Here is a 25,593-nt window from a genome sequence, read left to right as displayed (position 1 = left end):
TAAATCATTTAGCTCCCTTAGAGGGGAGCAAATGTAAAAAGTGGCTCAGATTACCCCGTTCTCCCCTACATAAGCCCCAGAGGTTTTGGGATTCTGTTCTGTTGAGCGATGAAACAAAACTCAAGCTTTTCGGGCCTATGGATCAGCAGTATGTCTGGAGGAGGAAGAATGAAACATTTGCTCAAAGTCAGTAGGTTCATCCGTTTGAATTGAAACAGGTCCCGCCCTCTGGGGGGCCCGTTTCAACTGAATTTGATTTTTTTTTTATTAATGCTTGTGCATGCTACCAGGCCTAGGGGCTCAAGGGGCCCTAAGACAGACAACCTGATAGTAACTTTACATGACGTATCGTCAAAGAGCTCAGTCACTCATGTCAATAACAGGTCCAAAAAGGAATAGCCTAAATATAAGGAAATAAATAATCATGGGCACCTCAACTAGTAGGGGAGAAATACAAACGTAAGTGCCAAACAACAACATTATTAGCTCTGTATTAGGGCCTTCATGAGGGGCCTCTAAAGCCCCCACACACAAATAGGAATAAGCTTTCTATGTGTAAATTATATACTGTTCATAAAAAGTAGCTATCCACCCTTTATCTGTTGAAATGTAATCCCACAGTATCCCAAAATCCTGTGGGAAACACTGACTTCCTTAATATTTTTTTGTCATTAATTGTATGTGTGCGGAAAAGTCAGTGTACCAGAATACTTTAAGAGTCTGGGCCCAGGGGCCCATTATCTCATAATCCGTCAATGAACCAACTGGATTCCACAATCTTTTTTATTTTCACGGGTAGCATGCACAACTATTCACAAGCATTATTTATACTCTAGGTCTTGAAACTGGCCCCCAGATCGTTAAGGCTGCCCCTGCTCAACCACCAAGGCTTGGTTTCAGAAGAAGTTCTGTAAGATTCTAGAGTGGCCATCACAGTTGCCTGACTTGAATCCAAAAGAAAATCTGTGGTGGGAATGGAATTTGAAGAAGGCGGTTGCAGCACAGAAACCAAAGAATTCACGTGAACTGGAGACCATTGCCCATTAGGGACGGGCTAAGATTCCTCAGGAACGATGCTAGAAGCTGGTGACTGGCTATGCATGCATGACGTTTGCAGCAGGTCACACAAAGAAAAAGGCTGCTCTACTCAGTACTGAAACACTTGCCATGAAACTGGTGATGATGTAACTGCTAGCAAGATGCTTGTGTGAATGGGGGTAGGAACAACGACAACAATTGCTCTATGTAATGAAATCTAGTACTAATGCCATGCAATAATTATCAGTGCCACTGTGTCAACATGAAACGCAACCGAAACAGATATTAACCGAGACATTGTATCTCACTGCATTATATTGGTACACTGGTTTATCTAACAAACTACAGTATATGCTGGGTTTGGTGTGTGTATATAAACCTTTAGAGTCAAAGGCTAGTCAGTCACCCCAATTAAAAGGTGGAGTCAACGAATCTTGAGAAAGCCTATGTATCCATGTAAAGAAAAGGGGGCCCACCATATAGCAACATACGTGTTTACAGAGCCTAGGTTGTTTGTTAACACTGTATTTTGTTTTCCAACGCAGAGTAGTGAGAGGTAGGTTTTGACAAGAATTCATCAGAATCGCTGACTCCACCATCGATTTCATTACTGAAAGAACTAGATGTTATCAAATGTAGTTTTGGCCAGACAGACCATAAACCAAAGATATTCACTTCCCAATGATGGAAAAAAAAGTGTACATTGCTATTTCAATGAAGCCATTATAACAATACCGAACCGATGCATTCTTTGGTCGACTTATCGACCATAGTTGCAGCTCTACAGTGCTTAGCATCATAAATGAACAGGCAAACCAGCCATGAAAAAGGGGTTAAAATTAGTTTTTATTATTATTTGATAGAGCGGGAAAAAAATCCAAGAAAACAAACAAATCTTTCTCATACATGGTTTTTCTTTTCCATTCGGGCAGCGCTGCACTTGGCAGAGCTTTACGAGCCCAAACAAACGGAATGGTGATATTGTTGTCAAACAGCAGCAGCAACAGGCAGTAGTCAGGACAGCACAGGGTTTTACACATAGCAGGGCACAAAATGATGGGGACTCATTCCAGATTGCTTATTGTTTGCATCCACAAGACGCGAGCTACTACCTTCTGCCTGTCAGGAATGTGCAGACAACCTGGAAGATTTCAGATGCTACCTTTGAGACAGGTGTACAAAGTCTTGAGTCATTTAAATTAAACTTTGTATGCTAGTATTTCTATCTGCAAATGTACATACTGTGTTGTTGCACCATTCTAAATGAAAAAAAACCCAAAACATACAGTGATGATGATACCCCCACTCCCCCCATACAGAGGGATAAGTGTCAACTGATGCCTAGTTACCTAATGCAGTGCACCATCTTTCAGCATGGAGCCCTGACAATAATCAGTGAGCTTAGGAGTCCAGGGCAGCAATAAGGTTTTGTTATTAGACATTTCAAAGTGAAAACGCTATATGAGCAGGAGATTGATTAAAATAACTGCTGGGGTGGTCAGCTTCTCTTCGGTTGTTGTTGGATTCACATTTTATAAACATGTTGATCGCAATATCCAGATTGAGAAATTAATGAAATCATTTTGTACATCTTAATTCAACACATCAAACCTCTAATATCCTTTAATATCTGGACTTTTTCTCTCTGCAATGGGACACAGAAATGTAACGCCATTGCAGAGAGGTATGGGATTCAAGAAACTGGACCACACCAGTGACTGAAATAAAAATGAACACAGCACATGGATGACAAAATATACTCAACTTCATGAGCAATGGGACTTCCCCTGTTTAATGTAGGACACGTTGTACTTCGAGAGCTTATCCTGTGCTGCTGCAACCTTTATAAAAAAATGCACTAGAGCTCATGTGAAAAGGCATAGTTAGCCCAATCCAAGGACCTGACATTAAATCATACACACCTTAATGTTAAAGACTAAGAAGTTCATGTCATTTGTTTGCTATAGGGGTTTTTGCATAACTACATTCTGAAAGCTGTCCAGCTTCTCTCAGACAAATCGTTAAGGTGAGTGGGAGCCACTGGACACACAAGAGAAAAAAAAACAAATCATTTTTAAGTGGGAGATCCATTCAAACTTGGGGCATAAGCATATATTTGTACTAACATGACCCTATAAATAAACCCAGAGACAGTTTGTCTATAGAAGAAAAAAAAAAAAAAAAAAAAAAAAAAGAATGCACCACAACCTATGACTAAAAGCAAAAAACGATGTCAAAAGTATGACATTCCTTACACCCCCCCCTCAGTTTAACATGAATTCATGTTCATATCTGGAGAGGGTTCAAATAAACTAGAAACCTTCTAGCAGAAGGGATTCCATTTGGGCTCCACTAGTTCTTTGGAAGTTTTTTTTGTTGTTGTTTTTTTAACTTTTTCTTTTACAATATTCATTAAGAATTGTCCCTCCAAACATATTCTCCGTGTCTTTACATGACTCAGTGAAACATTAGTCTTTATTCTTCCTCTTCATCTTAGAAAAAACAAAGTATTTAAAAGTAGGCCACAACATGGAACCCAGCAGATGTAAAACCACCTCAACAGTAACATTAGCCTGTAAATTCTGACCTCGACAATAGGCCACTTCCAAAGTATCAGGGAGCACAATATTCCAAACACAGTATATGACTTATAGAAGAAAAGACAAAAATCCTAACATTCAGCCATACAAAATAATCCAACACGCATCCACTTCTCTACTAAACACGCCATGGGTTAGAGAGAAGAGGCAGTCTGTGTGCAGATAGAGATCATTTTTAAGTCCTTTTTTTGTTTTTGTTTTTTTTTGTCATTTTTGCAAAGCTGAAGCAGTTATTATTTTGTGGATGGTCCTCATAGCTCAAACCACAACCCCTGTGGATGAGGTCTTCAGTTAAGTTCTGTTTTGACCACCACATGGGCCTGAGTCTGACGGGCTCAGACTGGAGAGGGGTAGGACGTAAGGCGAATATTCTATTGTGTATAATAGTGATTAATATTTTGTCCATGCCTAATCCAGAGGCAGGGGAGCTCAGGGATTAGTTTCCTCTTGCTGCAACTGGGAGGTTTTCGATCAATATACAGAGAGGGAGAGGCAACATCGCTGGAGAAGTGTTTTAAAATTGTACACGCCCATGTAAACCCCAACCCTCAAAAAAAAAAAGGAAGGAAGGAAGGAAAAAAAAGGTACCCAAATTCTATTCGACATATTCCTCGTATCCCAGAAGCCCAAGTTGATGTAGCAAGACTCCGATTTGGGATGAAAGACTTGGGTAAGGAAGATGGAAGCAGAAGAATCTGAGGAGGAAGTGAAGGAACGCCTGTATCCAACGCAACTAGGCAGATTCTCCTTTCTGCACCATTTTGGCCATAGAAACAATTAGAATGATAATGAGAATGGCTGTTATTGATATTAAAGAGGGGTAATAGTTATGTCAGTAGGGAGTAAGACTGCATTATTTCCATGTGTTGGCTGCCTGGGAGATCGAACGGGAGGGAATCATGTCTAGTAGGTACTCTCGCTGACGCTCAACAGCAGAGCTGGTCTTGTGGGCAGACAGGCTGGGGTTCACATAGGCCATAGTCACACCTATCAGGGAACAAAACACATGACCGTGGTCAATGTACTGGAGATCAAGCAGTTTAACATGTATTCACACACTCACAGTAAATTCACCTATGTAGGAAGAATGTACAGGAGGCAGGTGCATCTCACCAAATTAGAATGTCATAAATGTATTTCAAAAGGTGAAACCCTCATATGTTCTTCATTCCTTAAAGATAAAGTGAAATATTTTAAGCCTTTTTTCTTTGAATTTTGATCATTACGGCTTACTGCTCATAAAAAATAAAAAATACAATATCTCAAAATATTAAAACATTACTTAAGACTTTTAAAGATTTGTAATACATCATTGTCAAGCTTCTGAAAAGTATGTTTACTTATGCACTCAATAACTGGTTGGGGATCCTTTTGCACCTGCATTAATGTGAAGTGGCAAAGTGTTATGGAAGCCCAGGTTGCTTTGATAAGATATGACATTTCTGTAAAAATTATATTTTTTTTATACTATGTCTTGTGTAATATTCTAATATTTTGAGATACTGGAATTTGGATTTTCAAGAACTTTAAGTTGTAATTCATTAATTCAACCTTTATTTGTACTAGATCATTTCCAATGAAGTCTAGTCAGCAATCATGTTAATTATCATAATGGAACTTTCACTTTTTGAATAAATTACATAAAAGAAAAAAACTTCCCAAGATATTTTCATTTGTTTAGATGCACCTGTACAAATAAAAAGGAAAGTTGGCATTGAGTAAAATGAGTTTGCCCAGTATGAGAAGAAACTGCAACTGTCAAAGCTTTATTCGAGGATACAAACATGACAATGACACAAAATGATAAAGGCCTAGCGTGAGAAAATAGGAAGAAAGACATAGGAGTGAGTGACAGTGGCAGAAAGAAATCCACTTCAGAAGAGAGCAGTTACCTACAGAGGAGCAGAAAGTGAGTATGGGCCAGCCACATTCTCATCCTAATCTCTTATGTTTATCTACCTGTATTTCCACCGCTCTGCTTCCTCCAGGTAGCCACGTTGCCCTGGTGACCGCTGCTGCTGCCGGCGCTGACCTTAGCCCCATGTTGCAGCTGGCGCTGGGCAGCATGCTTCCCCTGCCTGCTGCCCAGCGCTGCTGCTGTCACCGCATTCTGCAGCTGAGAGGAGGAGGTGAAGGAGTGGACCATGCCACGAGAGCTCATTGATGGCTGGATGCTGTGGGACATCTGACTCTGTACACAGGGACAAAGTGCTCAGTGTAAGTGTAGGGGTAAATTAACATGCAGATGACAACATGTTGTGAAACCACACTGTTGTTCCATCACTAAACACAATCAAAGGCCTTGCTAACCTGCTTAATGGAGGAGTGGTGGGCAGCCACAGATCTGTGGTGCATTGCAGCCCTGACCTGCTTGTACTGCTGTGACACCAGCATCTCACTCTTGGACAGTAAAGGAGAGGAGGACGAGCTGGTTTTAGAGACAGAGGAGGATGAGGAAGAGGCTGCAGCCTGCGCCAGGATACGCTGCTCAATATCCTGCTCCTGTTGGAGTGCCTTGACGAAGGCCGCCTTCAGCCGATTGGTGTGCTCGGCCTTCAGGGCCTTCTTCTGATTGGACGACATGCATTGGTCACAGAGGATGGTCCCAGCCTTCTCTTTTCTCCAGCGGGAGGTGAAGTCCGTCTTACACTGGGCGCAGGTGTATGGCTCTTTGGGGATGGAGCTGGCCATGGCAGCAGCTGGGCCCAGATTACCTAGAAGGAAAACATACAGCTTATTTAGACTGGGTGGAACAAACTACATTCTACTATTGAATCTACCACTGCATTATAGCACCCTTATATGATCTACCAGAGTGCAAAGATTAACCCACCCCTGCCATGCATCTCTAGAAGTTTCTGCACCACCTCCTCCAAGCCCAATAAGTAGATGAACTCATTGTTGGCAGCTGAAGGCAGGAAGTTGAACTCGGGGGCAGGAGGTTTAGGTGGAGGGATCTCCAACAGTGTCTTCTCCAACTGCTTGCGCAGAGCGAGCTTGGCAGCCGCCTGCCGGCTGGCTGGAGAGTCATTGATGCTGGAGTTGGGTGACACTGAAGAGCCCTTAAGGCTGGTTGGTGAGGCCTGGAGAAAAAAGATCCCAAAACACTTCAATGTTACGGTCAGTTATACATAAAGACTGACTTTATGTTTGCCTTACATTTCTGCTAAATCTTAAATTCATTGCACTTTAAGTTTTGCACTTTTTCTACAGTGTATGTTTGCCTTTATTTTCTTTAAATTTCTTATATATATCTATTTTATTTTATTGTATGACATGCTTTTATGTGAAGCACTTTTAGTCTGCCTCGTGTATGAAATGTGCTATATAAATACAGTTGCCTTGCCTTAATGTAATAACTGACCACATGCATGAGGTTTATTTCCCCACTAAAATCTCTGCCATGTTGGCTTGTATATTGTGTCCTCACCTGAGGGATGTTGACCATGACATTGCTGTTGGCCACATTAGCCACCCTGATGAGTCCCTGCTGAATGATCCTCTGGCCCTGGCCCTGGACATTGGGCACAGAGGCCCTGGGAGCCAGCAGCAGTGGAGGGGGGCCTGAGCCGCTGTGCTGCTGCTGTTGCTGCTGCTGCTGACGGAGACTGGCTATCTGCTGGGGAGTCATTGCAATTGGCTGATGGCGGCCATTGTAGACGCATGGAAAGGGCAAGTGAAAGAGCAAGTTAGAAAAATTGACAGAGAGCTCCTCAATTGAGTCCACTTCTTATGTGTTGTAACAATCACCATCTGAGCAGTGTGGTACCCCCTCACACTGACCTGGGCCCCTCTGACCAGGGGGGGCATGACAATCTGAGAGTTGTGTTTGGACGGCATGTGTTGTCCGCCTCGCACCAAGGGAGGAGGGATCACCGTGCCCGAGCTTCGACCCGTCACCTTGTAGACACAATCATGCAAAATTACAGTAAATGACACAGTTACGCTTTTTTAAAACCATGCTAGAAATGGATTTGATTGTGTATTTGTGAAAGCCTGAATTCCAACAGAAGGTGCAGCAGGTGTGCAATGTAACTTACCTGAAGGGGTCCTTTGCTTGATGTGATGCTACCTCTCACCAGAGGAGGAGGAGTGGCTACAGAGCCGCTCGACTAGAAATGAACAGGGTACAAACATTAGTCCAGAAAGTTGTATTGACCACATGTTAAAAAAACAACACTCTTTTATATTCTGTTTTTTTTTTTTACCTTCTGCACATTGCTCTCCTTCTGAATCTGGCTCTGTCGTAGTTTCTTGAGCAGCACCAACTTGGCCTCTTGGAGTCTTAGTTCCTCCTTGAGCTGTTTGATGATGTGCTCTCTTTCCTCAGGAGAACTCTTCTATACACACCATGTCAGAGAAAAAGGGCGCGTAGTGAATATGGATTTGTTTTAAAGCTTAGTCAGTAGCGAATCATCTGAAAGTGTTTTGTATTCTCGATAGCTGTATGCAAAGATTAAATGTGTTTGTTTCCTACCATAAGTTTATCTGTGTCAGTCTTTGTGAAGCAGTGGCCGTTCATGACAGGACTGGATGGCTCATTGTCCGATAACACGATGACATCATCCGGCGATGGGGGCTGCCGTTCTTTCTTAATGTCGCTGAGGGGAGGAACAGGAAAAGAAAAGAGAACAATCGTATTGAGAATGTGTTTCATAATCAAGACTTATTCTGTGATCTCTCAATCTAGAATACCACAGTCACCATCATCTGCCAACTGACTTGTAGCTCGCCTTGCATCCAGTAGATGGCAGTATATACTAATCATTTCATCACTGCTGTTGTGGTGCAAATGTATGTGCTGGGACACACAAGAACCAAGAGATCAATAATGGAGTAATGGCGGCAGGGCAAGATCGCAACAACTGATCAACCAGAGCGAAAGCAAACGACGACGGAGGGACTTCCTGCTTTTTCCTTTCCACCAGACACGGTGGACAACATGCAAACAAAGGGGAAATGAACAGATTTTTTGTTTTTGTTTTAATAGAAGGGAAAAGGATTAAAGCCTTGGTAAAATGTTAAGTGGCTTTCCCTGGGGACTAATGAGAACAAAGGCGACCAGTGGCAAGCTACATATGCATCTGTGTGGAGAGGAGTATGAGCCAGTTGTAATTTGACTAGTGTGTGTGGTCCAAATGGAAGAATAATTCTGCTTCCTGTCAGGTCCTGAGGTTCACAGTGCTAAAAACAGTGTAAGCAGTGGTAAGCAGAACTGGTAGAGGATAAGGTGAGGTAGAGGACTAATATATGACGTACATGAGATAGAGAGAAAGGGGTGGGGGGTGGGGGGTAGGGGGGGGGGGGGGGGTCAAGGTTTGGGTTATAATGTGGAGTTATGCATGGTCGCTGTATGCAGTGACGTTATATAATTCTTCAGGCACTGTCCCGCGAGAGGGCTTCAGGGCTTTTCTAGCTGTAGGCCCAGTCTTTACCACCCAGACAAGGCCTCACCCCTCCCCTACCTCTCTGTGGCGAGGCCCTATGGCCTAGCCCCATCGGCACAAGCCTGGGCCTCAACTCTCCCCTCCCTCCCAGCTGCCGACACCAGAGTCACAGGCTGAGCGGAGGTCCGCTGGAGACACTGGAGAGGGTGACAGTGAGGGGGAGGGGAATACATGGCCAGGAGCCAACCTATTGTGTACACCCTCTCTCTCACTCTCTCACTCAGTCACTCACTCAGTCAATCACACACCCCTCCCCCATCCTCACTTACTTGTTCATCTTTTATACTCCCAGTTCACTACTTTTTTTTCTCCTATTTGAATACACGTTCCTCCGCTATCCTCTCCTTTGTAACAACAGCTGTCTAACAGCTCCTCTCAACCGACACTGCATGCCCAGTTCAACGAGGTCAACTATATGACAATAAGCACATTGTTTATATGCTTAGCATTATGAGATGAGAATTTGAGCAGACTAAGCAGTCACATCACAACAAACATTTGCTATCATAATGTTATTTAGCACAGCTGCTTAGAACACAATCAAACCTTTTAATAATAAATGAGGTGCTACTTCCTGAAAAGTACTTCCTTGATATAATTCATTTAATTTTCTTTTGAAATCTAAATAGGTCCGATTCCCTGTCACTTTGAGTGCATTGCTATTCTGAGAGGGATTACTTTCCTACAGCACAGCCAAAGTCTGAACCGGCAGGAGTTTTCATCTCTAGCTCTTAATACCGTACATAAATACAATATGGTATATTATGTAAGACATTGGTGGCATTAAAGAGGAATCAAGAGCTTCATCATCTCTCACAAACAGAAAAACCTAACGGTGACCCTGTTGCCTTGACTGACTTGGCCTCTTTGACAAAAATGACACAGACTAGCTAGTGATGGTAGCTACCACTCTATTGAGACCAGCTTACACAAGCATCACAACACACAGCTTGGTTACGTAAGGTCCAGTGTTTCGGCATGCCTCGGCTTCTCCGATCATGGTTTCACACTGACCCCACTATGTGGGATTGCTGAATCAGTCATTATTGGGTGGGATTCTCCATTCAACATGCAGTGCACTGCAACGCTGCTTAGGGCACTTTTGCACCAGGTGAAGCTATCTATGCGAGTGAAATAGCAGAGCAATAAGTAGGCAGGAAGTCTGGAAAAGCTGTGTTCAAAGAGTGACATTTTAAAATGTATACAAAACATGCAAACTACTTGAAAAAGAGAAGGAGTGTCACTGACACTCTTTATTCCACAAATTCATTGAAGACATGTTCAGTTACGACATTTTCCAGCGTGAGAAATCTGGTGCACATTACATTTCCATTACTAGTCTAACAAGGTTAGCCAACACAGACTAAATGTTCAGTATACAACAAAATGTAATGGCATTGCAGTGAGTGGGCACACAACCCCGTGCTGAAGGTTAGTCAGGGGCTAAAGGTGACACTTATGATACACCGAAAACAGAACCAACGCACTTTTGGCTTAATCACCTTTCTGTTCTACTTGAACCGCCATCACATAAGTATGTATTTATTGCTCTACTAAACACATCATATGACATCAGGCATTTCAATGTGTGGTCATGTGACACACCCACCACCCCGACTTGCCCCTCCTTCCTCCAACTGCTCCTTCCAATGTGGAAACCATGGCAACGGCCAGTTGGAACCAGTTTGTGACACATAGCCTTCATTTTGTGTGAAGTGAGAGGCAGAGTTCAGGTGCTGCTGTGGGAGAAAATGGAGCCCAGGCCTCAGGAGCCTCAAACTTTTCAAAATGGGGGCAGGCTGTCGACAACCACACAGCGACTTCCTGTATGACTCCTGTCAGACCACTTGCTAATGCAGAGTTACAGAGAAACTCCAACAGACACTTCTTTACACACAACCTCGCACTGTGCGTGCACGTGTGTAATCCAGGGCCTACAGTGCATAAATAATCCTTAAGGAAGTTTTCAAACAAACTCGTATGCAAAAATGCAGACAAATACAAAGCCCCAGTTGTCAGCTTATCTGAAGTCCTGCTTGCCATTCACATCCCCTGCCTCTATGATGATTTGACATCAGTTTGGCATAACCAAATAGAAATATACCAGTACACCAGTATTTGCCTTTTATACCCTCTCCTAAAGTACATTGCATAGTGTGTAAAGAGATTATCATGTATTTTGTAGGCTGAAAATACTTATAAAGGGTTTATTAGGGATAACGTTGGCTGACTATGCAACATTGAGGCCAAGTGCACAGGAAAAGACATAACTGTTTAAATTGAAGTGTTTATTGTTCTCTCTTTACTGTTGTTTGTATACTACCTGTAATGATTTCTACGAGGGACCAGCACGCGGACGCATATTACCGGTTAGTAAAACATAACCGTTTATGAAAAATCAATAAACGAAAACTGTTTGATGAAGTTTTGAACATGATTTCAATATGCTTTGGAAACACGCATTCAGTCATTTCACATCACAACTAACACAAACTATTTACAGATGATAAAAGTGAGTGAGTGAGTGAGTGAGTGTATGAGCACTGCAGACACATGCGCACGCACACACCCAGGGTGTGTGGCTTCAGTCATGTCAGAGCGATGTAGTGAAAGAAAACTTGAAGATTAACATTTCCCAGTTGATATGAACAACTCTCATTAGTGCAAGAAAAACTTCAAAAGTAAAAAGCCTCGGCGCTCCGGTGGCGTAGTGGATAGAGCGCGTACCATATTGGCTCCGGCCTTCGTTGCAGTGGTCGCGGGTTCAAATCCGACCCGTGGACCTTTACTGCAGGTCATTCCCCCTCTCTCTCTCTCTGTCTCCCCATTTCAACTCCGTACTATCTAATAAAGCTTGAAAATGCCAAAAAATTATCTTTAAAAGTAAAAAGCCTAGACTTTACTAATACACCTGTTGAACCTGCAAAAACGTGGACATGTAGAAAGTGGCTATAAATAGGCTATTAATGTACTCTGTCCATCCACAGAGTAGAAATTAATTACTGCTTGACTCACAAGCGGCACGCTAGCTCAGCAGCTAACAGCTCCTTGTTACAAACTCAAAAGAGAGTTGCATGTTGGACCATTTAGACATTTTTGTCAGAAAAGAAAGAAAACATTTTTTTACACCCCTTATTCCGACACGGTCAAGTAAGCTGAACAACAAAATGCTCTTAATGTCCAACAAGCTCTCAGCCCCTCTCCATCAACAAAGTGAAGCTGCCAACATTACTTCAATAGTTTAACCCATTGATGACTATGGCAATCTAGGATGCATGTCCTTAATGTCTGAGGGTTTTCTGAAAAAATAGTACGAATTGTCATGTCTAACAAAACCTTAATATCTAAGCCAGTGTAGCACATAGAAACATGAAATAAAATAAATTTAAAAGTTAAGGTTCACAGGTTGTATTTAAACATGCTCCCTTAGCGCTTACAAACCAACAAATTTTTCTAAAAATCGTCAAAATTAGATGGGGGAGAAAAAGAAATAATAAATTATATAAAATATTTAAAAATAATGTGCTAAATGAGGTTATAATCTTGCTTCCTTTTAGCATGGATAGTAGTGACTGAGTGTGCAGTGGAGAGATAAAAATAGACAGATATGGGAAGGAGGAGATAGCGTTATTTTATTATTTAGTCCAGTTATCACTGGCACCATAAATCCAACTTCCCAGTACAACTGGAACGCAGACTGACTCTGTCGGGAGCCGATCAGCTGGTCCAAACGGCTGTATACCACGGAGATGAAAACGAAACTGAAACTTAACTATCGCCTGGCTGGGCTGAATTTGAGTTGGAGCAGCAAAATATAGCCTAAATTCATAAATATTGTTAATAAATAGATGCAATGTGTTGTGTGATTTTCGTCCGTAGCCTATAGTAGACCTTGATTCTGCGCTCCGAACGCCACTAACTGTTCTCTAATACACTATCGCCGACACAGCTCGAGTATTTTTTTATTATTATTATTTATTTATTTATTTTTTTTATTGGTGTTATTTTCGGCAAACCACACAACTTTTGGGTGGTCACGTGGTCTTAAAAAAAAAATCAACAAAACCCACCTCATGTGTATTTGAACCAATGATGGTGCATTCTATGTTGCGCACGCCATGAAAATAAGATAAAGTAACAATGCTGCGCTACGCAGCATCAGGCAGGAGATACAATGTGGCATCGCGCAGCAGCCGTCATCAATGGGTTAAAACTTAAAAAAAACAGCCTGTGATCCAATTAAATCCTGTGATTTCTTCCCCTTCCAAAACTCACCTTTTGGATGTGCTCATGTCAACGGGCTCGTCTCCGGTCTGTACCTCCACCTTGATAGTGGCCTTGACCTCGCCTGTTTTGAGGATGCTGGCTGCTACCTTAGCCACCTGTTCATTCTTCATCTGGACAGAGTCAGCTCCAGACCCCTCCAGAGCCAGGGGGTCTGCTGCTGCTGCTGTGGCCGAATCGCCTCTCTCCAGCTTGACTCGTTTACTGTCCATGTCTCCCGGGGAGCCAGGGAGAGACGCGCCGCTGCTGTCCCTCTCCAGAGCCCGCTTCTGGCTGCGCGTCCTACGCACTGCCTCCTCTGACATGGCTGCTCTCACCCTGGTGGGACAGAGACAGAAACAGTTGGATAAAAAGCTCTTTAAATACATGTACACAACAAGGAACAAAAAAAAGAGAAGACAAATGAGCAAAATGATTAAACGTCTGACCGAACATTGATACACAATAGACAGCAGATAAGATGTAGATTTGGCTGTAACTGCCCTTTTCCAATTAAGGAAAGTAACCATGACAACCAAACACTAATGCATACACTCTTAGGAGAGCAGTAAATTAAGATATACTGTATATATATATATTTTTTTTTACATTACACATTCAATTGAGTTTGATTTTGAAAGTTCATCCCTACCCTACACCATCATCCTCCTCCATGGTCAGTACATTGAATGCCAGTAGAGGAAACCCAGAGATCTGTTTTGGAAAATAGAGAAGACATGATAGATCCAGTGAGTAGAAAGCGGTTTCGATTCATCTTGTCAAATAAACTGCTGGTAAAAAATGTGGAAATCAAATAAAATCAGTTTTATTTGAAAAGCCCAATATCACAAATATACATTTGCCTCAGTGGGCTTCACATTCTGTACAGTATGACACCCTCTGACAATGTGTTCTGGAAACACACATTAATTAATTTCAAATCAGAAATTACACAAACTATTTGGAGAAGATAAAAGCTAGTCTGCAATCCGTCTGCCCCGCTCAGTGTGTGTGTGTGTGTGTGTGTGTGTGTGTGTGTGTGTGTGTGTGTGTGTGCGTGTGTGCTTCAGCTAGCACTGCGGACATGCAACAGACACACATGCGCGCGCAGTCACAGCAACGGCAGAGAGATGAAAGGTAAACTGAAGATTGAGGTGAACCTTGTTGAGTGAACAATGCTTGTAGGTGCAATAAAAGCTTCCAAATTAAAAAGCCCAAACCAAAAATACTCCTGTTCAACCTGCATACACGTGGACATGTAGAAAGCGATAGGCTATTAATCTACATTGTCCGTCCACAGAGTAGAAATGAATGAGGAGGGATTAATGACAGGCGAACAAACGTTTAATCGGCCGTCTATATGGTACAATGTACACGAAAAAATGTTATTCGTGTTACTGTTTAGACATTTTTGTAACCTTCACACCCCTAATCTACAGTGATGACTGACCTGAGAGGCTGCTTCTGTGTCAGAGGGAAACAGGGTGACTGAGGAGGCTAAATCAAAACTACTTATATAAAAAACAAAAGCTCTCAATCAATCTCACCTGTTGTATGTGAATATCAGTGTCTCCTCATTTTGAGTACTTTTAATCACATTTTTCCAATGCACTCCTGTTGCGCTAAATCAGGGAATTAGATTGTGCAACTAATTCGACACTAGTGAAATTAACTGTAATATTAAGTAGCAGCAGTGCAACCACAACAAAATGAAAAATGGTAACACTTGTAACTTTACAATGTTCATTTAAGCAGATATTTATTTAAATATATTTTTTTTAAAGGGACAACCCTATGTGTACTGTATAGCCTTCTCCTGTCCCAACTGCCAGTGCCCCGATGCTGACCCAAATCTCACCCACGACATAAGATTTCTGAGAAAACCTATTACTCAGCAGAAAACTTGCACCAACACTGTGCAACATTCACACCAATGTAGGCCAAGCTCTCATTATGGAATAGGCCCTCCAAAATCTCCTGAATTAACATTACATAATAATTGTAAAAAAAATAAAAAATTACGGTATGATAGCCTTATGGCGTATTTGGGTTGAAACCAAGAGCACATCAGGGGTTTCCCTACCATAGAACAGACTAAGGTGCAGTGCCTACGTGTTTTTTGCACAAGGCCCTATGCATTTCAGGGACATATCAGACTGAATGTACAAACAATGTTGAAAGTTCAATGTGCTGACAACCACAACAACAACAGAAAACACAAGTCAGAGAGGTGATAGTTAGAAACAGGAATTACCTGCTAATTAACAACCAGTGTTTGGACAAACGCTTTTGTGACTGGTGTGTGATAGACGCTCATCACAGAGCAAATCCAACAGCTGAATAGATCATTCTCCATACCATCAAGTCATGATGGAAGTTACAACTATAAACTCAGATAAGGCGCTAGAGTATCTCGGTAAGGTTAGGGGGGCGTTTGCTCAAAAAAAGGTTGAGAACCACTGTTATAGCAGAATGACTGATTTAAAAAAAAGAAAATTCCATATTAGATTTGGGGAGATGGGTAATGTATTTCTGGTAGGTTCCAGACTATGGTCATATGAAATTTAAAAGTAATGACACTGTAACATGTTCATGATTACCTGTCAGTTAAAAAAAAAAAAAAAAAAACGAGTTTCCAATGCAGCCCTTTTTAGGATTACCCTGACCATGACCACGTTAAATATCAAATTATTTTACAGAGTAGTGAGACAATTAAAAAAGGGAAAGATACCTCGTTAATACCCAATTACAACAACATATAGCAGACATAAACAACATCTTCTTGTATCGGATTGAGAAAGCCGACTCAAGGTCTTCCAAGTCCAACGTGACATCATCGCAGCTCCACATGACCCTATCCCAAGATTCCATTAGACAAAAAAGTGCTTCCCTGAAAACCGGTTCAAACTGGTCTGCGGTTGCGAGAAGGCGCAGGTTTTAACCCCTCGAGAGACATAATGGCAGCACAGAGAGAGAGAGAGAGAGAGAGAGAGAGAGAGAGAGAGAGAGAGAGAGAGAGAGAGAGAGAGAGAGAGAGAGAGAGAGAGAGAGAGAGAGAGAGAGAGAGAGAGAGAGAGAGAGAGAGAGAGAGAGAGAGAGAGAGAGAGAGAGAGAGAGAGAGAGAGAGAGAGAGAGAGAGAGAGAGAGAGAGAGAGAGAGAGAGAGAGAGAGAGAGAGAGAGAGAGGAGAGAGAGAGAGAGAGAGAGAGAGGAGAGAGAGAGAGAGAGAGAGAGAGAGACTAGGAGGGCCACATACACGTCCCACACAGGGAAGGAAGGAGGAGGAGAAAATGATGCCGCCTTTGGACATTCCAAAACGTGTCGAACAGACAACAGGAGGGCGGACACATCACTGAAATGACTCACTTCTGTGGCAGTCAGAAGTCAAAACTACACAGCCATGAAACTCTTATCATCTAAAAACATTTTTATGCTTGATATTTGATAATTTTTTTTCTTGGTAGTATAAACATCTCAAAATGCTTTCTGTGTTATCTTTTAAGGCTTCAGAGAATACATAAAAAGTTGACGGTCATAAATCACCATGAGAATACAAAATCTCCCACACGTAGGTCTGTCGCCTGAAAAGCAAAGCATTGAAGGAACTGCAAAGGAATGTGGGAAAATTAAAGTGCATTTCTAGCCTGGCATTCCCAGACCTGCCACTAGGCGCTGGCAAATTAAATTTGCTGCGCGTGTTGGTCTGGAGACGCTCCGTTGAAGCTTATCAAGACTACCAGAAATCTGGTATAACGTTTCAATTGGTTCTATCTAATATGGGCGCGCCAGAGCCCTTTATATGGTGCTCTGGGGAGGACGTAACCGGATGACGACAGTGACGTGCATGCGACGTCGAAGCTGTGATAGTAAACATCAAAGATGGCTGCGGATATGTTGTGTGAGTTTGAGACTGCTTTGGCCTCGACCCTTAACGAATTGGAAGACGGGACTCATAGCTTTCACTAGCAAGTAAGTGGAATGTTCTGTTTTGCCGACCGACAACGGCAAACGTTTAATTGAACAGTTTAACAGCTGTTCGCTAAACGAACGGGGCTTACGTCACTTGTGCATCGCTCTGATTGGTTGTAGTGCTATCCAACTGCGTGCAGTGGCATTTGAAATGCACGAGTAGGAGCCGCCCCTAGAGTTGGAAATTACTATTGATCGTCGCCAGACCCTCTATCGTTCAAGATATCAGGGTCAGGATTTCCAGGCTAGTGCATTTCAGCAATTACAACCAAAATTCGGCTTCAGCAAGTTTTACTTTCACTGGAGATAAGGCGTAGGCATCCTTGACACTTTGCGAGACATTGAACTAATACGATCCTAGAAATAACATAACCAACAAACATCTCCAAAATAAAGCTAATACATACAAACAACAAAGCTTAAACATTTCAGGTCTGTGTAAAGCGTATGAGTGTGTGGAGCCTAAAATGCAACCTGCTCTGGTACACAACAAGGACGGATGAGCCCTGGTGTACCATCCCTGGACACAAAGGCTATCTATCTGCCAGAGATGACAGCTTGGGTGTGTGTGCGTGTGTGGGTTTGCATGTGTGCCTACCCATACTACACATAGTGCTTCAGAAACCATGCTTTACACTGTAAGCTTGTAGAAACGGTGGCTGCACATCACTCTGGCTGTAACGGTGTGGCGGTGAAGCGTTTCAGGTACAAAATGACTGTAACCCTTTGGGACGGTGCAGTGTCAGACCTGCACGTTACCAAGACAGCTGTGGTTGCTATCTTTGTCCCACAGGAGATGGATGGCACCATGAATCCAATGTTTCACATGCTGGATGCACAGCTGCTAAGCAACAGGGGGGAGCTGGGGGGGTTCGAATTGTTGTCCATGCATATGCTGACATTAAGAGCGTTTTGCACACACTTAAGATTGATTGACTGACTGACAGGGAAGTGTGGACTAGTTCTCATTGTCGCACCACTCTTCATCTCCCTTGAATGAAGTACAACCACTCACTGGAGCACCTTGTTTATCTGCACCTTGGTTTCCACATGAGCCATGAGGGCCCATTGCATTATGGGTGTTCATTTAAACCTCTGGGTTATAGAAAACCCTCACCATAAGCTGTTAAATATGTAATCAACAACAACAAAATGCAATGCATCAAGGGAAAGCACACTATAAGGAAGCCTCATCTGAGACATGCAATCAATCGCAAGACTATCTATGCCTTGCCTTTCAAAGTGACACCGGAGAAGGTTTGAAGGCAGAACACACATGGCCTCAGCACTGAGATTGTGGCATTCCAACACTGCACACAGTAGCAAAGGTAAATCAGAGATAGTCAAAATGAAAACTCATGAGGGAGGGATTGTCTGAACTCTCAGTCCAAGGTTGAGCAAATGAAATTAAAAAGTCATGACTAAAAAAAAACAGTTATTACTTAACGTCCACTAACATCCTAGGAAAGCCTATTAAGTAATATGCCTAAACTTACATACAATCATTTGGTTTATATATGGAAATCAGAATTATGATTATTAGATGTATTCTATGTCTGGCCAACCAACAGAGAAAATATCATGAATCAATCCGTGCTAGTGGCATTCCTGGCAGTGGCAATGCCCCCCACAGCTCCATCCATTCTGTGTTTAAAACAAAATTAAACCGACCACTACAATATCCAGAAAAATCAGCAAGTCCATTGGGAGATACATGGTGGGAACTGGCACCCCCAAATCTGTCTGCTGGGGATTCCAAGGGCCAGTTCTGCCTTTTGCTGTCTACAATCTTCGACTAGAAGTGCATTTCTCACTATCAAGCACGTCCACCAACTCACATTGCATCTCTTTGATTAACACTATACATGTAGCTCATGCACGCTTGAAGCCGGGCTCGGAGTGGAGAATTTAAAAATGGCGACTTTGACTTGTTCTGTAATAAGGTTAATAAATGATCTGCTTACAACGCAATAACAGAAAGACACACTCACGACAAGATAAGAAAATGACTGCATCAAACACGCTGCATTTTACTGTCAGGATCATTTTGCTGTTGATTTTGCAGGTTTTTTAAGTGCCTCCTTTTTTGGTATATGGCATGCTTCCAGTTTTTTAAAACAGCAAATCATGCACCTTGAGTTGAAAAAAAAGCTGAGTCGACACATCACCGTGGCCTACTTTCTGCTGTCCAATCAGAGGAATGCAGGAATGGGCCTGAGCCATGGGCCTGGAGTGCTGAACCATCAACAACAAAATTGGAGCAATTGTAAGTTTTACATTTTACATGTGTTTGTCATGTTGAACTTGGCAGCAGTTGAGTTATCAGGCGTATCTCTTCTTTGGGGGGGGGATAGGGGAGACTTGCTTTATCATTCTCGATTTCAGGATTACCACTAAAGATATCATACCACAACCAGTGTACCAATTAGCAACATACAACCTCTAAAAAAAATTAATAAATGTAAATATGTAATAATAAATGTTATATCATTTAATAAAATGAATATACTGTAGATTATCCATAACTGACCTTGACATTCAAAAACAAACATCCGCATTGTAGATTGTTAAATGTGCTAATGTTAACGATCGAACCGCATCTAGATACATCCCTTTGAAATAGAAAGGCATTAACCTACAACAGCAACGAAAAGGACGAGACAATGAAAAACAGAGCAGAAGAAGAGCAGCCAGTGATTAGTAATCTGTGTCTGTTCCTCTCAGGAGACAATGGAGGAGGAGTGGATGCATGTACCTCTCCTCTCAGAATAATAAGAGAGGGCATAGCATTTTAGGAAAGAAAAGGGAGTTAGGGGCTGCAATGAAAGACGACATATGTACTGCCCATTCAAATTAAAATCTAAAACGACAAATATTTGTATGAAAAGATTTGTACCAAGCTGTTTTGGTTTTCTATGTTCCATCTCAAAGCTGGCCTGCTCGAATCAATACATTAATGACATTTGCATTACTCTGTCACGGCTATATAGGATAACACCAATCTAATTGTCTATACGAATAGGGAGTAATATGTCCCATCCGCGTGCATGTATTGCGGCAGGATAAGATGCACTTGGCTGAAAGCAAATGGAAATCTTGTGACCTGGACTGACACTACAGGTTTGATCCTCAGTGGGTCTTCCATTGTGTCCAGTAGTTCATAGAGAGCAGATCAATGGCAAAGGCTCATCCCAGCGCGTAGTGTGTGCTAGCCTCTCATCTCCAGCCCTGTAATGATCTCCCCACTGGGACTGGAGGCAGCCAGCCAGCACATTAACAGCCATTTTAAAAAACACTGAGGCTTTTCAACTGTGTCCTTAGGGTTCAATGAGAGGGGAAACAACAATTATACCGTCCAATAAAAAGCAATACAAGTATATGGATTATTATTGTGGCCCAATAAAACAGAGCAGAGCGACAACTCTTTTTATTGTGTGGCTATGGGGCACTGGCCCTTATTATATTGAATTAATCCCTCAAACTGACACTTGTCTTACTTATAGATATGACCAGGGCAATGCTTATCTTCAATTTAGGTTGATAACGTACTACTCACTATCTGCTTTTCTATTTCACACCCTACTCATTAAGTATGTTTTTACAATGACAAAGTCTTAGCAGGCCATTAAGGGGTCAAGTAGTTTTCCTTTGGGATATCGTATAAATGGGAAGAAAAAAAAAGATCATACTACCTATGCTAATGTGTGCTCACCAGGCTAAGAGTGGGGGCAGGGACCCAGCTGAGGTGGTGCCATGGTTGGGGGAGGGAAAAGGGTGCAGAGCACGTGTGGTTAGCTGAGCTATAATCTAACTGTACCCAAGTGAAAAATACTCTTCCTTGTCTTCTCCCTATCCCTCTCTTCGTCCTTCCCTCTTCCCCTCCCTGCCCTACACTGCCCCCCCCGACCCCCACCCCCCTCCTCCTCCTCCTCCTCCTCCTCAGTAGTTCTGCTGTCGGCTCGGGCCAGCCCAGAGTGTGTGTGTGTGTGCCCCTACTGGTTGTGTCCCGAACGCCAAGGGTTAAGCCCCTGCCATTTTAACGCCACTGACAGATCAGACCATTAGGGTGTTACCTAACAAAATGGAAGCCTTTAACCCTGAATCTGCCAGACCGCCTCTGTGTGTGTGTGTGTGTGTGTGTGTGTGTGTGTGTGTGTGTGTGTGTGTGTGTGTGTGTGTGTGTGTGTGTGTGTGTGTGTGTGTGTGTTCATGTGTGTGTGTGTGTGTGTGTGTGTGTGTGTGTGTGTGTGAGAGCGAGTGAGAGCCAGAGCCACACAGAGTGTATGTGTGTGTGCGCATGTCTCCACCTGGATTCTCTCTCAGCAACATGACAACGACAACAGCACAAAGTGTAGGAAGTCCAAACCACATGAAAACATATAGCCAGATTAAAACACGGATACAGCACACATTCTCACAGCTGTTCTGGATTTTTGCTTGTAAACAAACATACATGTGGAAAGCAGTAAAGCCTTTTGTATAGGCATTTGAGTAATGGGTTCACACCATTAACAAAGCATGACTTACTGACCAACAGATGACTTGAGGAAAGTTTAAAAAGCTTTGAAATCCTTTAACATTTCTTTAACCTTCTTTAGTAGTTTTTTTTTTCTCAGGCTCAAATCACATACATTTCCAACCACAAATGTTTACTAGCTATAATAACAAGGAATAAATGTTTTCAAAAAATCCTAGACAGGGATAATCTCCAATTTCAGCCAAATTGTTTCCAAATGGTTACTCCATAATCCTGTAAAACCAGAAGCCCATAACCACATACAGACCGGTGGGCCAGGACACACGCAGACTGCTATCAGATTACATTTCTGAGAAAACGGATTGTAGCAGGAAGTGACCAGAGTATGGGGAGGAGGGACAAAAAAAAAGAAGTTTATAGGGTGCAAGGAAATGCAGCATACCAGACAAGACATCTAGGAGCTGAACACGTCAACAGAGCACATAGCTGAAGAACATAACAAGGAAGTAGATGTGTTGCCCATGTTTGAGTGGAGTCTGCACTCATACCTTAGGATGAGATCCTCAACAGTAAGTGGTTAATGGAGGTTAAACCGGAGGGAATTAAATATTCTGTGTGTACAAAAGACATCCAAAAAACAGCAGTCGTGGCGTGAATACTGCTTATGTGGAAATCACCTATCTCACCTATCTCAGTCTGCCTGGCTAAAAGTTGTGATGTTTTTCTTGAGCCGCGAAAAAATTAAATATGCACCTAGCCTATGGGATCAAAGGATCATTTTATTAAGAGATGGCAATATTTCATTTTACATTTTATCTAATAAAATGCATCTTTTAGTTTATCTTGTCATCTGTCCGTCCCTTGTTTCTTTAACTGATACCACTGTAACAATACAATACAACTATTTTACTACACTACAGAACTTTATCTTATTGTGTATGAAGGCTACCTCGGTGGGTGGGTAAGTAGGTGATTGGGTTCTTTTAATAAAACCATTTTTTTTTTGGGGGGGGATTGCAAATAAAGTGTAATGCATGATGTAATATTAATATATTATTATAATAAAATATCTAATGTCACACGCAAATATGTTTTCCCTAAATATTGTCACCATTAGTTTTATATTCAGCACATGGTCAAGAGTGTGTGCTATGGAAATTGCCTTAAAAATAATAAAATTAACATAGATTATAGATAGGATTATTCATGTTCACCTTTATCTTAAATCACAACTTTTAACATTAACTGTGGAAATTATTATCTAAAAATGAAATGCCAAAAACAAAGAAATTCTATTAATAAAAAATGTAAAAAAGGGTTAACAGTGACTTCTGAGCCAAATATTTTGTCAAGCTCGGTGATAGGTTACATCCTGCCTGTGCACTTTATTTTTCTGAGCCTTTGGTAGAAGACCTCCAGGGCTTTTCTATAGGGGGAATTCACTAGTCTATAGGGCTGGCCTGAATGATTCGAATATCCGAGTATTCGTTTGTTAAATTAGTATTCAGAGCTCAATTCAGTATTCGGGATATTCGTTTTTTTTTTTTTTTTTTTTTTTTTCAAAAACACTTTTTTTTACATTTTTTTTTGCAAAGGTAGCTCAAACTGCAGTATATTTTGTCAGCAAATAATATTTGGATATACAAGTTATAAAACAATTGTAAAATTGAAACAGAGACAACAATAGAGACAATTGGAAATGTAATGCTAACGTTAGCTTAGCTCAGCTGTTTGTTTACATTCAGCCATGCTATTCAGCCATCATCAACCGTGACTTGCTTTCATCATGGGAATAGGCGGTCAATAATGGATATAATATGGACACAAAAGACTATCAATATTGGATCTTTGTATGGATTTATAAATCGCCGAAAAGATGCACATTCCTGGATGAATTGATAAGCTCCTGCACGGGTTACGATGGCGCAGAGGACAGCTGATTTGGAACGGAAAAACAGCTGTTTGCCTCCACGGGGAAAAAGTAAGGAACTCCGACTTTACTACCGTTTGAAAGTTATTAAAGCATCAACAAACTACGCAGCTTGCTGTCTCGGCTCACACACTCGGTTTCAGTGAGTACATGCATTATTAATGTTGGTTTGATGGTGTGTTTTTCTGGAACGAATATCCGAATATTCGCTCGGAAAAACCAACGAATACTCGAAGCCTGAAAAATGGCATTCGGGCCAGCCCTAGTAGTCTATTGATGATATGCCTGTAACCTAGGGCTGGGCGATTATGGCAAAATATTATCATTAATTTTTTCGATATTGATCGATATCGATATTGATCACGATATATAATGTGATGCTGCTGAAGCCTGAAGAAACCAGAGTTTCTGTTGCATTAGTTAAACTACACAATGTTGTTTATTAGCATATTGTGATAAGAGAACATTGAATGAACCAGTGTTTCCCCCAGGTTCACACAGCACCGAAAAATAATTTGCAAATCAATTTAGATTAAAAAAAAATATTTTTTGGAGCATGCAGAGCCTTTGTCATATCTGCACGTCGCCCACGCTCCCAACGGGTGAACACTCGCGCAGCTTCCCGCTAGGAATATCTGCTGAAAGTTCTACAGCTCAGGATTTTAAAGGTGCTGTAAGCGGAATGGTTCTTTTAGCTAACTTCCTGTCAGTTACTGCAGTTAGCAGTCCCCTCGATCGTCCTTAAGTCACCATATTAATGCACTGCGGTCTTCAAGCAGCGAGTTATCTAGCATCATCTCAGATCTATAAGTGTGATACAACATGATAAAAAACATCAAAACAGACATTGGGAAGGATTTCTACCTGCTCCGACATTGTAGGCGCATACACAGTCACCCATCTGTTGCTCTGGCGTGCACCGGCAGTGAGACCATGGAGTGTATACAGTGGTTGACACTAACGCTTGCCCGCTTGCCCGGGGCAAGTGAAAATAATGTTCGGACAAGTTGATATTGCTTTTTGGTTGCCCGACCGGGCAAGTGGATTTTAGATGAGTTGTCAGTAGTCTAAGCTATTTATTCATGTGTTTTAGAGTCCGCAAAACATTTTTTTCCCCGCTAACTCACACAAAATAGATCGGCTACTATTGAGCAGCTGCGCGCAGCAGCCAGCAGCATCACGCTCTCTCTCTCTCTCGCTCGCTCTCTCTTTCTCTCTCACACACACACACACACACACACACACACAACAGCCTGTGTGCGCGCAGTTTCGCTGTCTACGTTCCGAAAGCCGGCTCTATTAGGCTACGGACCTGGTTCCGCTATATTCAAACCCCAGAAATCAATAACGTTTGAGCTTATCGATACCGCTATGGAGTCCAGTAGGTCACATGATGTAGGCTAATTTTAAATATCGAGTAGAGTCGGGTCATCTTCAACTAATTAGGCCTACTTTGGCGAATTATTCCATCAGTGGTCTGCATCATAGACTGTAAAAGTGTTGTACCTTCGACTGTCTTGAAGAAACTCCTTCAACCCGCTTCAACTCTGTCTCCAAAAAAATAAAAAATAAAATACGTCCGCTGAGCCGCTGCCGCCCATGCTGCAGACGGGCTCGGCACCGTCTCATCATTCATTCAAAGCAGCGGTGATCAACAAACGCAAACGAGAGACTGTGTAGCAAGTCCCGCAGTTAAAAAATGTGATAGTTTTTAAATTCATATTAAAATCTGCAGAATAAGAACTAGTTGGCTTTAAAAAAAAATCGCAAACGGTTCAAACGTGATGTGTTCAGGTCGGCTCAGTAAAATTATTATTAGGCAAAGGTCAATAAAATGACATCATGATGTGTTCAAATGTAACATCAGGAA

At 42.0% G+C, this 25,593-nt stretch overlaps 1 protein-coding gene across 4 annotated transcripts in view; it reads right to left on the bottom strand.

The window, feature by feature from the left end:
- Nucleotides 1-1,873: 1,873 nt before the first annotated feature.
- The window catches only part of LOC307254400 (transcriptional repressor p66-alpha-like), a 42,816-nt gene continuing 19,096 nt past the window's right edge, over nucleotides 1,874-25,593 (bottom strand). The window contains exons 1-12 of one of the 4 annotated variants that reach the window (XM_080032784.1): nucleotides 16,080-16,166; nucleotides 14,001-14,062; nucleotides 13,361-13,687; nucleotides 8,116-8,239; nucleotides 7,847-7,978; nucleotides 7,679-7,750; nucleotides 7,389-7,538; nucleotides 7,069-7,278; nucleotides 6,472-6,721; nucleotides 5,949-6,352; nucleotides 5,598-5,829; nucleotides 1,874-4,625 (exon numbers count right to left, since the gene is read on the bottom strand). In XM_080032784.1, the coding sequence (XP_079888910.1) occupies nucleotides 4,492-4,625; nucleotides 5,598-5,829; nucleotides 5,949-6,352; nucleotides 6,472-6,721; nucleotides 7,069-7,278; nucleotides 7,389-7,538; nucleotides 7,679-7,750; nucleotides 7,847-7,978; nucleotides 8,116-8,239; nucleotides 13,361-13,687; nucleotides 14,001-14,023 (2,058 nt within the window). In that variant the 5' untranslated portion in view covers nucleotides 14,024-14,062; nucleotides 16,080-16,166 and the 3' untranslated portion in view covers nucleotides 1,874-4,491. Of the gene's footprint in view, nucleotides 4,626-5,597; nucleotides 5,830-5,948; nucleotides 6,353-6,471; nucleotides 6,722-7,068; nucleotides 7,279-7,388; nucleotides 7,539-7,678; nucleotides 7,751-7,846; nucleotides 7,979-8,115; nucleotides 8,240-13,360; nucleotides 13,688-14,000; nucleotides 14,063-16,079; nucleotides 16,167-25,593 lie in introns of those variants that run through there. The other 3 variants (XM_080032783.1, XM_080032785.1, XM_080032786.1) reach the window with 3 other exon arrangements.

The sequence above is a fragment of the Ammodytes marinus genome (assembly GCF_949987685.1).
Source record: "Ammodytes marinus genome assembly, chromosome: 8".
NCBI classification, from domain to species: domain Eukaryota; kingdom Metazoa; phylum Chordata; class Actinopteri; order Uranoscopiformes; family Ammodytidae; genus Ammodytes; species Ammodytes marinus.
The sequence above is the reverse complement of the archived record's forward strand: the minus strand, read 5'-3'. Positions and strand labels throughout refer to the sequence as shown.